Source organism: Pleurodeles waltl, chromosome 1_1 (assembly GCF_031143425.1).
Source record: "Pleurodeles waltl isolate 20211129_DDA chromosome 1_1, aPleWal1.hap1.20221129, whole genome shotgun sequence".
Lineage (NCBI taxonomy): Eukaryota > Metazoa > Chordata > Amphibia > Caudata > Salamandridae > Pleurodeles > Pleurodeles waltl.
The window spans coordinates 318,871,900-318,885,584 of NC_090436.1; the positions used below are offsets into that span (position 1 = coordinate 318,871,900).

The following is a 13,685-nucleotide window of genomic DNA, read 5'->3' on the forward strand; positions in this document are numbered from 1 at the left end:
AGAATGGGGCAAAGTTACTGCATGGGCAAGACGGGGCAAATCAAAGTTAAAGTCTCTAGGGTGAGAATTCTTAAAGTCTCTTTCTCTCGAATAGAGAAAAGGGCATCAGGGTGTCGTCCAAAATGGAGTCCGGCATCTGGCTTCAAATTGGCATCAAGGAAAAATGGCTGACTTCTCTTTGTCCAGTGGGTTTAAGTAAGAAACGTTCCAAATTCTGCAGGGTCTTCCATTGGAGGGTTCATAGGTTGGCTTCAAATTATCCAATTAAATTGTCTTTTTACTAGCTCTCATTTATGCATACATTGTCCTTGGAGCCTTGGAACACAAATTGTAACATGGTTTGCCAATTATTTTACTATCTGTACCTTCATTGTCCGCACCTGCAGAGACTGACCTTGTATCAAAGGGGATGAAACCGGCCTAGTACGAAACCTTGGAGATAAGTGTATTAGTCATCTCTGCTGGAAAAATACAACTTTAAACAAGAATATATGTTTCATTAGTTCAAGGAAAAGCCACGCAGTTAGAATTTGAGACCAGGCAACTAGGCCAAAGCCTCCACTAAATTTAAGCTAAGCAAAACAGTTTCAAATAAGAAATCATAGCCTACATTTGCAATTATGACGGATTACTACGATTTTCAATCCTTCATGATTAATAAAGTTAGTTTACAATGATGGCGAACTTCCCCGAGGGCACAATTTCCCTCGTACATTATTTTCTTTACTAAAATCATACTACATCATATCCTTTTGATTACATGATATGTATGAATATATGTTGGACCCTCTTTTTCTGCATCATCAATCCCTCCTCTGATGACTAATTATGTCATCACATCAAATCTACCCACAAATTTTATTCCATTAAAATTCTGTATAGTAATTTGGCACTTCAGTCAATTCCCTTTTTCTTTTAATTCCTTTTGATTTTTCTCTAAAAAATTATTTTTCTTCTCTTCTCCTTTCACGTCTTGTTTTCAATATTTTGATAGCTTTCCATATTCCCCAAGAGCCTAATAAACAAATTAATATTATTAATATTCCTTTTACTATTTTTAGTAGCAATCCGTTCCAAACGTTGCTGAGCCAATTTCCCACAGAAGCAAATCCTTTTCCAACTTTCTCCCAAACTCCTGGTTCTTTCAATTCCTTCAAATCTATACTTTCATTAGTTAAATTTGTAAGCATCGTTCTAATTTTTCCACTGCTGTCCGGTATATATGTACAACAGTGACGTGTACCAAGCATTTTGCAAACGCCGCCATCCTTTGCTAAAAGAATGTCTAAGGCAAGCCGATTTTGAAGAGTCATAGCTCTTTCTGCAGCGAGTTCAGCATCCATCAGGATTATAGCTCCTGAAAATTGTCAGCATGTTATCCACAATAGTAGACAACTTTCGTATTTTGATTGAATTCAATATGACTCCTACTGAAGGAATCAGTGCTCCAAATATGTCTCCTACCACACCAGAAACTGTCTCTCTTTTCTGAACATGATGTGATTCAGACAGCTTTGGAAATTTCTTTAAATCGTCTAATTGGTAAATCTTTGGGAACAGTATTCCCAAATAACATCTCCCATACCATCCTTTAGGAAGACGATAATAGGCGTTAAGTCCACAAATATAATATATCCCAGGAATAACTGGGTCTTGTCCATTCAGCATGAACGTCCATTTAGGTTGAAACAAAAACGTATGTTTGCATTCACTCGTTCCCACAAAAACTGGGTCATAATATGATTTATGTCTATGTATACAAAATCTCCCTACGTGCAGTGTATCTAAAGCTATTTTCCCTTGTGTCTTTATTGCAGCAAAAGTATAGTTATCTACGGATGTCCTTTTGTGTAATTCCCTTTCTAATTCCTCCTTCATTTCTTTCCTCCTATCATCAGTGCGGTCTAAGAAGTTTATCTCTACTGGTGAAAGCAAGCATGTAAGGTTCCCTCTATGTGCGTGTGCTGTGTGAAAAGGTGACAACGGCTCAAAGAATTCTCTCATTAATTTGAAATAATAATCTCTAGCTATTTTACTCAGATACTCGATTATGGGGACATATGCAAATGTAACATCATAGTTAGAGTAAAAATAATGAATGTACTGTTGACCATAAAATCTGGACGTTATTATACTACATGTAATTCCGTAAGTAAGAGGCATGCTGTGATACGTCACCCCTTCCACTACTGAGGAAGGTATTGGTGTACACACATAACAATCTTTCGCATCCATTTTCTAAACATACTCACTCAGTAAGCAATAGAAAACGTTAGATGAAAGTTCCTTTTTATCATGCAAATGTCTCTCATCTAGCTCAAGTCTCTTCAAAGCTGTTAGTTCAGTAATATTAGTAGGTTTAGAAGTAGAAGCATCATTCGTCTCACTCTCGTTCTTTCCATGCATTCCAAGAACTATTGCTACAATTATTAGTACGCATGCGGTTCTTAGACCTATACACATGTATTTACAACACTTCATTTTCCGTCCCTGTGTAGTGTAGCCTGTCATGATCTGTATAGAATCAGAAAGTTGAAGACACTTTATCAAAGCGTATTTGCAAATATTTACAAAGCTGAACGAGTTCAATGTTCACACAGTTTTCTTCAGCAGCTTAGTCTCTTATCGGTTAGCAGTGTTGTCTCAAAATCGGTTTCAAAGTCAATCAGGTTATCAAGGTCTCTATTCGGTAAAGTTCATGGAGTTTTACTCCTTAAGTACCAAAGTGAAGCTCTGTCTCTTCGTTCTCGAGACTGAGGGATACGAATTCGTCTGACCAATCGTTAGTGGCTAAGTATGCCCACTCCGGACCAGAATATCTTTTGCTCTGTATTCTTTTTCTTTTCAATTTTGCATCTCTCTTTGACTCTCTCTCGCTGGTACTTTCTTCCTTGGCCAAGTCTTTCTCCTCACTTGGTGCTGCTGTTGCGACAGACACTTCCTTTCTTTTCTCTTTCACCTTTGGTCCTTCACTGTCGTTTAATGTTTCTCTGATCCTTAATTTTACTGGCGATATGCTTTGTCTTCTTTTTGCACTGTGTCCACTTGAGGGACCTGCAATCTCTTCTGAAGGAGTTTGAGCAGTTTCGTTCTGTTCTGTCTTGTCCCCTCCTTCTGGGGAGTCAATCAGGTTTTCCTTTTCTTTCCCTGTATCGTCTGCTTCTGGGAAAGCCCTCCTCTGACCAGGCTCTCCCGCTCCTTCACTTGTCTCGAGCTCTTTGTCACTGTTACCTTCTTCAGGCTCTTTGTTACCTTCAGCTGTCTCAGGCTCTTTGTCACCTTCAGGACCTTTGTCACTTTCTGAGGCTCCTCCTTGGTCTTCCCCAAACGAATCGGTCGCTTCGTCCTCAGAAAATATTTCTCCTTCCTCTATTTCTACATGTTCGCTTCTGGTTCCTCTTCGCTCTGTCTCGGCGCTTGGCACTTTGTTATCAGGTACTGGTGATTTCAGAGCTTCAACTTCCTCGTCTGTGGGACACAATACCCTCTTTGTGTGACTGGCGTGAATCCAGTTGGGAACTCCCGCACACTTCACAGCGGTGGTAGTTGTCAGAATCACTTGGAAAGGTCCTTTCCAACTGGGTTCCAGACACGACTTCCTCACGTGCTTCTTTATCACGACCCAGTCACCTGCTTTCAGGGCGTGTCCTGGACCTTGGATCGGTGGCAAGGTGGTTGCCTCCACCTGGTGAGAGAAAGAGCGGACCACATCAGCTAGACCTTTGCAGTAGTCTAACACCATATCATCTGTAATATTCAAAAGAGCATTTGCAGGAACTGCAGGAAGTCTCATGGCTCTGCCCATGAGAATCTCGTGTGGGGACAGTCCAGTCTTTCTGTCAGGGGTGTTTCTCATTAACATTAGCACCAAGGGCAATGCGTCAGGCCATTTTAAGTTTGTTGATGCACATATTTTCGCCATCCTCGATTTCAGTGTGCCATTCATTTGCTCCACTAATCCTGATGCTTCAGGGCGGTAGCTACAATGCAACTTTTGTTCAATGTTCAGCGCTGCACAAAGTAATTTTATTACTTTGTTATTGAAGTGACTTCCCCTATCTGATTCTAAAGAGATCGGGAATCCGAAACGTGGTATTAGCTCTCTCAAGAGTAGTTTTGCAACTGTGAGACTGTCGTTTCTGCGTGTAGGGTATGCTTCAATCCAGTGACTAAAGATGCACACAACCACCAACACATACTTCAAGCCTCCATGCACAGGCATCTCAATAAAGTCCATTTGCATCCTGCTGAAGGGACCCCCTGCTCTTCCGATGTGGCTCAAATTTACTACGGTTCCCTTCCCTGCGTTCATCTGTTGGCAAATGACGCAACAATGGCAAACTGCTTCAGCAACTTGACGGAATTTGGGGTTAAACCAATCAGTTTTAAATAGTCTAATCATGGCATCCCTCCCAAGATGAGCTTGTCCATGATAGAATCTGGCTAACTGTGTCAAAAAACTGTTTGGCAGCACAAATTTCCCTTCACTTGAAACCCATAATTCGTCTAGTCTCTTTACACATTGTGATTTGGTCCATGAGAGTTTCTCATCCTCACTGACATCATTCTGTAAGGATTTCAATTTGTCCATTGTATCTACAACTTTTAGAGCAAAGATGTCGCTTGGTTCAAGTTCTGGCTCATTTATCAAGTTCCATTCATCCCTGAGCAATATACAGTTCAATACGCAAAACCTTGCGACTTGATCTGCATATCCATTTCCCAGAGAAACATAGTCTTGTCCCTTCGAGTGTGCACTGCATTTTACCACTGCTACTTCTCCTGGCAATTGGATAGCATGTCAAAATTCCCTTATTCTTTGACCATTTTTCACTGGTGATCCTGAAGAGGTCATGAAACCTCTCTGTGACCACAATTGTCCAAAGTCATGCACTATTCCAAATCCGTACTGGCTGTCAGTATAAATGGTAACTTTCATTAATGCAGAGAGTTGGCAAGCTCTAGTAAGGGCTACCAATTCCGCTACTTGTGCAGAGTAAACTCCTTGAAGCCAAGATGCTTCCAGAACACCTGTTACAGTACATACAGCATATCCTGCTTTCAATATTCCCAGTGCATCTCTTAAACATGAACCATCAACAAAAATAATTTGATAATTTTCTTCCAATCGGGTATCTTTGATATCAGGTCTTGGTTTGGTGCAAAATTCAGTCACCTGAAGACAGTCGTGCTCGATGTCTTCAGCGTTCTCAATTTCGGCATTTTCGCTGGGAAACAAGATTGCTGGATTCAACGTAGTGCACCGTTTCAGCTACACGTTAGGAAAGGAAAGGTAATACAATCGCTTCAGAAACCTTAGGGATTTTTCACTAGCCTCTGCAGTTATTCCATCTTTCTCGGTTTCCCACTTTTGCAAGCAAAATTTGACCCGCAAACTTTACTCTCAACTGATCAATGAACTGTTCTAGTGCACTTTAGAATTCGTCAAATCTCAAAGTCGAAATTTTCTTTCATTCCTCAGAATTCATACCGACTTGTTGACCACGCCCGGTCAACCTATTAAACCGACCAGATCACAACATCAAACAAGTGTCTCATACACTTTTCAACATACTCCGGAGTCTCTTGACGTCGCAGGGCCCGTCTCAACATCAACAACCACGTGGAGAATTTTTCTGCTCAAAGCGCTACACACACGTGAAGTTCGACGACTTCCCTACTCTCACACTTTTGGAGTAACACTCCTCTAATATCTTTTAACCCCCCTAAAATCCTCACAAACTTCTCAATTAATCTGCGGCAATAAGCTGTGCAAGCGCGAAACCCTAACTTCACTCATACCGTCACTAGAACCGCCGAAACCATTCTCACACCTCCATGTCCTCCATTCGCAAGCTCCGAGATCCCGGGAAAGTCATTGGGGACTTAGGGCATCATCATCCCTCCAACTTGTTTTATCAAAGAAAGTTCTAACTTAACTCCGTCTTTTGCTCGGATGGGGTCCCAAAGGGCTAAACCATCAATCTCTGCTACCATCTACTGATAACGCGTCCAGCCCTTGTAAATTACCTGTACCTGGACACGTTGGAGGTCAGTGAATCTTTTAACCGAGTCGGGCTCTCCTCATCCTAGAATAGTCGGGTCACTCAGATCCATAATCAATAACTATTGCAATTGGTAATCAATACTCAATTAATAGCTCAATATATTACATCAGAAATCAATAACAGTTGGTATTTCGGCGCACCATGACCTTTCAGTCATGAATAACCACACCAGTTTATCAAAAGTTAATTAATTTATTTCCCTACATTAACAAAGCTAACACGATATATATAAGTCTCAAAACCAAATGATATATGTATATGAACATTACTGGCTGTCCATAACGGCAGAAGAAACGCAATCTACGCAAAATCTGAATAATGATACACTCAGTTATGGCAATGCAAATCACTAATATGACTAACTGTATTTGACTAATTTCATACATTGGTCAGCATGACAAGATTTCAAATTAGCATGGTACATCGAATGAATACCTCAACTAGCCTCTAATTAGCATTGGCATGTGGGGCTTCATGCAAAACGAATTTAGTCAACACAAATTTGGAAAACTTCTAGCTAGGACCCTATCAAAATAGCAGTTGGTACCTAAAAGGAAAAACACAATGGATAATACATTTATCCTTTCATATTTACCAAATACAAACAGCATTCAAGAAAAGTCTTCGTCCCTCAGGTACCAGTTCGATCAGCATGGGGCAGGGAGAATGGGGCAAAGTTACTGCATGGGCAAGACGGGGCAAATCAAAGTTAAAGTCTCTAGGGTGAGAATTCTTAAAGTCTCTTTCTCTCGAATAGAGAAAAGGGCATCAGGGTGTCGTCCAAAATGGAGTCCGGCATCTGGCTTCAAATTGGCATCAAGGAAAAATGGCTGACTTCTCTTTGTCCAGTGGGTTTAAGTAAGAAACGTTCCAAATTCTGCAGGGTCTTCCATTGGAGGGTTCATAGGTTGGCTTCAAATTATCCAATTAAATTGTCTTTTTACTAGCTCTCATTTATGCATACATTGTCCTTGGAGCCTTGGAACACAAATTGTAACATGGTTTGCCAATTATTTTACTATCTGTACCTTCATTGTCCGCACCTGCAGAGACTGACCTTGTATCAAAGGGGATGAAACCGGCCTAGTACGAAACCTTGGAGATAAGTGTATTAGTCATCTCTGCTGGAAAAATACAACTTTAAACAAGAATATATGTTTCATTAGTTCAAGGAAAAGCCACGCAGTTAGAATTTGAGACCAGGCAACTAGGCCAAAGCCTCCACTAAATTTAAGCTAAGCAAAACAGTTTCAAATAAGAAATCATAGCCTACATTTGCAATTATGACGGATTACTACGATTTTCAATCCTTCATGATTAATAAAGTTAGTTTACAATGATGGCGAACTTCCCCGAGGGCACAATTTCCCTCGTACATTATTTTCTTTACTAAAATCATACTACATCATATCCTTTTGATTACATGATATGTATGAATATATGTTGGACCCTCTTTTTCTGCATCATCAATCCCTCCTCTGATGACTAATTATGTCATCACATCAAATCTACCCACAAATTTTATTCCATTAAAATTCTGTATAGTAATTTGGCACTTCAGTCAATTCCCTTTTTCTTTTAATTCCTTTTGATTTTTCTCTAAAAAATTATTTTTCTTCTCTTCTCCTTTCACGTCTTGTTTTCAATATTTTGATAGCTTTCCATATTCCCCAAGAGCCTAATAAACAAATTAATATTATTAATATTCCTTTTACTATTTTTAGTAGCAATCCGTTCCAAACGTTGCTGAGCCAATTTCCCACAGAAGCAAATCCTTTTCCAACTTTCTCCCAAACTCCTGGTTCTTTCAATTCCTTCAAATCTATACTTTCATTAGTTAAATTTGTAAGCATCGTTCTAATTTTTCCACTGCTGTCCGGTATATATGTACAACAGTGACGTGTACCAAGCATTTTGCAAACGCCGCCATCCTTTGCTAAAAGAATGTCTAAGGCAAGCCGATTTTGAAGAGTCATAGCTCTTTCTGCAGCGAGTTCAGCATCCATCAGGATTATAGCTCCTGAAAATTGTCAGCATGTTATCCACAATAGTAGACAACTTTCGTATTTTGATTGAATTCAATATGACTCCTACTGAAGGAATCAGTGCTCCAAATATGTCTCCTACCACACCAGAAACTGTCTCTCTTTTCTGAACATGATGTGATTCAGACAGCTTTGGAAATTTCTTTAAATCGTCTAATTGGTAAATCTTTGGGAACAGTATTCCCAAATAACATCTCCCATACCATCCTTTAGGAAGACGATAATAGGCGTTAAGTCCATAAATATAATATATCCCAGGAATAACTGGGTCTTGTCCATTCAGCATGAACGTCCATTTAGGTTGAAACAAAAACGTATGTTTGCATTCACTCGTTCCCACAAAAACTGGGTCATAATATGATTTATGTCTATGTATACAAAATCTCCCTACGTGCAGTGTATCTAAAGCTATTTTCCCTTGTGTCTTTATTGCAGCAAAAGTATAGTTATCTACGGATGTCCTTTTGTGTAATTCCCTTTCTAATTCCTCCTTCATTTCTTTCCTCCTATCATCAGTGCGGTCTAAGAAGTTTATCTCTACTGGTGAAAGCAAGCATGTAAGGTTCTCTCTATGTGCGTGTGCTGTGTGAAAAGGTGACAACGGCTCAAAGAATTCTCTCATTCATTTGAAATAATAATCTCCAGCTATTTTACTCAGATACTCGATTATGGGGACATATGCAAATGTAACATCATAGTTAGAGTAAAAATAATGAATGTACTGTTGACCATAAAATCTTGACGTTATTATACTACATGTAATTCCGTAAGTAAGAGGCATGCTGTGATACGTCACCCCTTCCACTACTGAGGAAGGTATTTGTGTACACACATAACAATCTTTCGCATCCATTTTCTCAACATACTCACTCAGGAAGCAATAGAAAACGTTAGATGAAAGTTCCTTTTTATCATGCAAATGTCTCTCATCTTGCTCAAGTCTCTTCAAAGCTGTTAGTTCAGTAATAATAGTAGGTTTAGAAGTAGAAGCATCATTCGTCTCACTCTCGTTCTTTCCATGCATTCCAAGAACTATTGCTACAATTATTAGTACGCATGCGGTTATTAGACCTATACACATGTATTTACAACACTTCATTTTCCGTCCCTGTGTAGTGTAGCCTGTCATGATCTGTATAGAATCAGAAAGTTGAAGACACTTCATCAAAGCGTATTTGCAAATATTTACAAAGCTGAACGAGTTCAATGTTCACACAGTTTTCTTCAGCAGCTTAGTCTCTTATCCGTTAGCAGCGTTGTCTCAAAATCGGTTTCAAAGTCAATCAGGTTATCAAGGTCTCTATTCGGTAAAGTTCATGGAGTTTTACTCCTTAAGTACCAAAGTGAAGCTCTGTCTCTTCGTTCTCGAGACTGAGGGATACGAATTCGTCTGACCAATCGTTAGTGGCTAAGTATGCCCACTCCGGACCAGAATATCTTTTGCTCTGTATTCTTTTTCTTTTCAATTTTGCATCTCTCTTTGACTCTCTCTCGCTGGTACTTTCTTCCTTGGCCAAGTCTTTCTCCTCACTTGGTGCTGCTGTTGCGACAGACACTTCCTTTCTTTTCTCTTTCACCTTTGGTCCTTCACTGTCGTTTAATGTTTCTCTGATCCTTAATTTTACTGGCGATATGCTTTGTCTTCTTTTTGCACTGTGTCCACTTGAGGGACCTGCAATCTCTTCTGAAGGAGTTTGAGCAGTTTTGTTCTGTTCTGTCTTGTCCCCTCCTTCTGGGGAGTCAATCAGGTTTTCCTTTTCTTTCCCTGTATCGTCTGCTTCTGGGAAAGCCCTCCTCTGACCAGGCTCTCCCGCTCCTTCACTTGTCTCGAGCTCTTTGTCACTGTTACCTTCTTCAGGCTCTTTGTTACCTTCAGCTGTCTCAGGCTCTTTGTCACCTTCAGGACCTTTGTCACTTTCTGAGGCTCCTCCTTGGTCTTCCCCAAACGAATCGGTCGCTTCGTCCTCAGAAAATATTTCTCCTTCCTCTATTTCTACGTGTTCGCTTCTGGTTCCTCTTCGCTCTGTCTCGGCGCTTGGCACTTTGTTATCAGGTACTGGTGATTTCAGAGCTTCAACTTCCTCGTCTGTGGGACACAATACCCTCTTTGTGTGACTGGCGTGAATCCAGTTGGGAACTCCCGCACACTTCACAGCGGTGGTAGTTGTCAGAATCACTTGGAAAGGTCCTTTCCAACGGGGTTCCAGACACGACTTCCTCACGTGCTTCTTTATCACGACCCAGTCACCTGCTTTCAGGGCGTGTCCTGGACCTTGGATCGGTGGCAAGGTGGTTGCCTCCACCTGGTGAGAGAAAGAGCGGACCACATCAGCTAGACCTTTGCAGTAGTCTAACACCATATCATCTGTAATATTCAAAAGAGCATTTGCAGGAACTGAAGGAAGTCTCATGGCTCTGCCCATGAGAATCTCGTGTGGGGACAGTCCAGTCTTTCTGTCAGGGGTGTTTCTCATTAACATTAGCACCAAGGGCAATGCGTCAGGCCATTTTAAGTTTGTTGATGCACATATTTTCGCCATCCTCGATTTCAGTGTGCCATTCATTTGCTCCACTAATCCTGATGCTTCAGGGCGGTAGCTACAATGCAACTTTTGTTCAATGTTCAGCGCTGCACAAAGTAATTTTATTACTTTGTTATTGAAGTGACTTCCCCTATCTGATTCTAAAGAGATCGGGAATCCGAAACGTGGTATTAGCTCTCTCAAGAGTAGTTTTGCAACTGTGAGACTGTCGTTTCTGCGTGTAGGGTATGCTTCAATCCAGTGACTAAAGATGCACACAACCACCAACACATACTTCAAGCCTCCATGCACAGGCATCTCAATAAAGTCCATTTGCATCCTGCTGAAGGGACCCCCTGCTCTTCCGATGTGGCTCAAATTTACTACGGTTCCCTTCCCTGCGTTCATCTGTTGGCAAATGACGCAACAATGGCAAACTGCTTCAGCAACTTGACGGAATTTGGGGTTAAACCAATCAGTTTTAAATAGTCTAATCATGGCATCCCTCCCAAGATGAGCTTGTCCATGATAGAATCTGGCTAACTGTGTCAAAAAACTGTTTGGCAGCACAAATTTCCCTTCACTTGAAACCCATAATTCGTCTAGTCTCTTTACACATTGTGATTTGGTCCATGAGAGTTTCTCATCCTCACTGACATCATTCTGTAAGGATTTCAATTTGTCCATTGTATCTACAACTTTTAGAGCAAAGATGTCGCTTGGTTCAAGTTCTGGCTCATTTATCAAGTTCCATTCATCCCTGAGCAATATACAGTTCAATACGCAAAACCTTGCGACTTGATCTGCATATCCATTTCCCAGAGAAACATAGGGCCTGATTCTAACTTTGGAGGACGGTGTTAAACCGTCCCAAAAGTGGCGGATATACCACCTACCGTATTACGAGTCCATTATATCCTATGGAACTCGTAATACGGTAGGTGGTATATCCGCCACTTTTGGGACGGTTTAACACCGTCCTCCAAAGTTAGAATCAGGCCCATAGTCTTGTCCCTTCGAGTGTGCACTGCATTTTACCACTGCTACTTCTCCTGGCAATTGGATAGCATGTCAAAATTCCCTTATTCTTTGACCATTTTTCACTGGTGATCCTGAAGAGGTCATGAAACCTCTCTGTGACCACAATTGTCCAAAGTCATGCACTATTCCAAATCCGTACTGGCTGTCAGTGTAAATGGTAACTTTCATTAATGCAGAGAGTTGACAAGCTCTAGTAAGGGCTACCAATTCCGCTACTTGTGCAGAGTAAACTCCTTGAAGCCAAGATGCTTCCAGAACACCTGTTACAGTACATACAGCATATCCTGCTTTCAATATTCCCAGTGCATCTCTTAAACATGAACCATCAACAAAAATAATTTGATAATTTTCTTCCAATCGGGTATCTTTGATATCAGGTCTTGGTTTGGTGCAAAATTCAGTCACCTGAAGACAGTCGTGCTCGATGTCTTCAGCGTTCTCAATTTCGGCATTTTCGCTGGGAAACAAGATTGCTGGATTCAACGTAGTGCACCGTTTCAGCTACACGTTAGGAAAGGAAAGGTAATACAATCGCTTCAGAAACCTTAGGGATTTTTCACTAGCCTCTGCAGTTATTCCATCTTTCTCGGTTTCCCACTTTTGCAAGCAAAATTTGACCCGCAAACTTTACTCTCAACTGATCAATGAACTGTTCTAGTGCACTTTAGAATTCGTCAAATCTCAAAGTCGAAATTTTCTTTCATTCCTCAGAATTCATACCGACTTGTTGACCACGCCCGGTCAACCTATTAAACCGACCAGATCACAACATCAAACAAGTGTCTCATACACTTTTCAACATACTCCGGAGTCTCTTGACGTCGCAGGGCCCGTCTCAACATCAACAACCACGTGGAGAATTTTTCTGCTCAAAGCGCTACACACACATGAAGTTCGACGACTTCCCTACTCTCACACTTTTGGAGTAACACTCCTCTAATATCTTTTAACCCCCCTAAAATCCTCACAAACTTCTCAATTAATCTGCAGCAATAAGCTGTGCAAGCGCGAAACCCTAACTTCACTCATACCGTCACTGGAACCGCCGAAACCATTCTCACACCTCCATGTCCTCCATTCGCAAGCTCCGAGATCCCGGGAAAGTCATTGGGGACTTAGGGCATCATCATCCCTCCAACTTGTTTTATCAAAGAAAGTTCTAACTTAACTCCGTCTTTTGCTCGGATGGGGTCCCAAAGGGCTAAACCATCAATCTCTGCTACCATCTACTGATAACGCATCCAGCCCTTGTAAATTACCTGTACCTGGACACGTTGGAGGTCAGTGAATCTTTTAACCGAGTCGGGCTCTCCTCATCCTAGAATAGTCGGGTCACTCAGATCCATAATCAATAACTATTGCAATTGGTAATCAATACTCAATTAATAGCTCAATATATTACATCAGAAATCAATAACAGTTGGTATTTCGGCGCACCATGACCTTTCAGTCATGAATAACCACACCAGTTTATCAAAAGTTAATTAATTTATTTCCCTACATTAACAAAGCTAACATGATATATATAAGTCTCAAAACCAAATGATATATGTATATGAACATTACTGGCTGTCCATAACGGCAGAAGAAACGCAATCTACGCAAAATCTGAATAATGATACACTCAGTTATGGCAATGCAAATCACTAATATGACTAACTGTATTTGACTAATTTCATACATTGGTCAGCATGACAAGATTTCAAATTAGCATGGTACATCGAATGAATACCTCGACTAGCCTCTAATTAGCATTGGCATGTGGGGCTTCATGCAAAACGAATTTAGTCAACACAAATTTGGAAAACTTCTAGCTAGGACCCTATCAAAATAGCAGTTGGTACCTAAAAGGAGAAACACAATGGATAATACATTTATCCTTTCATATTTACCAAATACAAACAGCATTCAAGAAAAGTCTTCGTCCCTCAGGTACCAGTTCGATCAGCATGGGGCAGGGAGAATGGGGCAAAGTTACTGCATGGGCAAGACGGGGCAAATCAAAGTTA

General features: G+C 40.8%; 1 protein-coding gene across 1 annotated transcript in view; it reads right to left on the minus strand.

Annotated features, from left to right (window-relative positions):
• LOC138296151 (uncharacterized) overlaps positions 1–13,685 on the minus strand; it is a 102,322-nt gene that overhangs the window by 3,971 nt on the left and 84,666 nt on the right. Inside the window, exons 3-4 of the mRNA XM_069235069.1 lie at positions 9,915–10,199; positions 3,184–3,468 (exon numbers count right to left, since the gene is read on the minus strand). Coding sequence (XP_069091170.1) covers positions 3,184–3,468; positions 9,915–10,199 — 570 coding nt within the window. The remainder of the gene's footprint in view (positions 1–3,183; positions 3,469–9,914; positions 10,200–13,685) is intronic.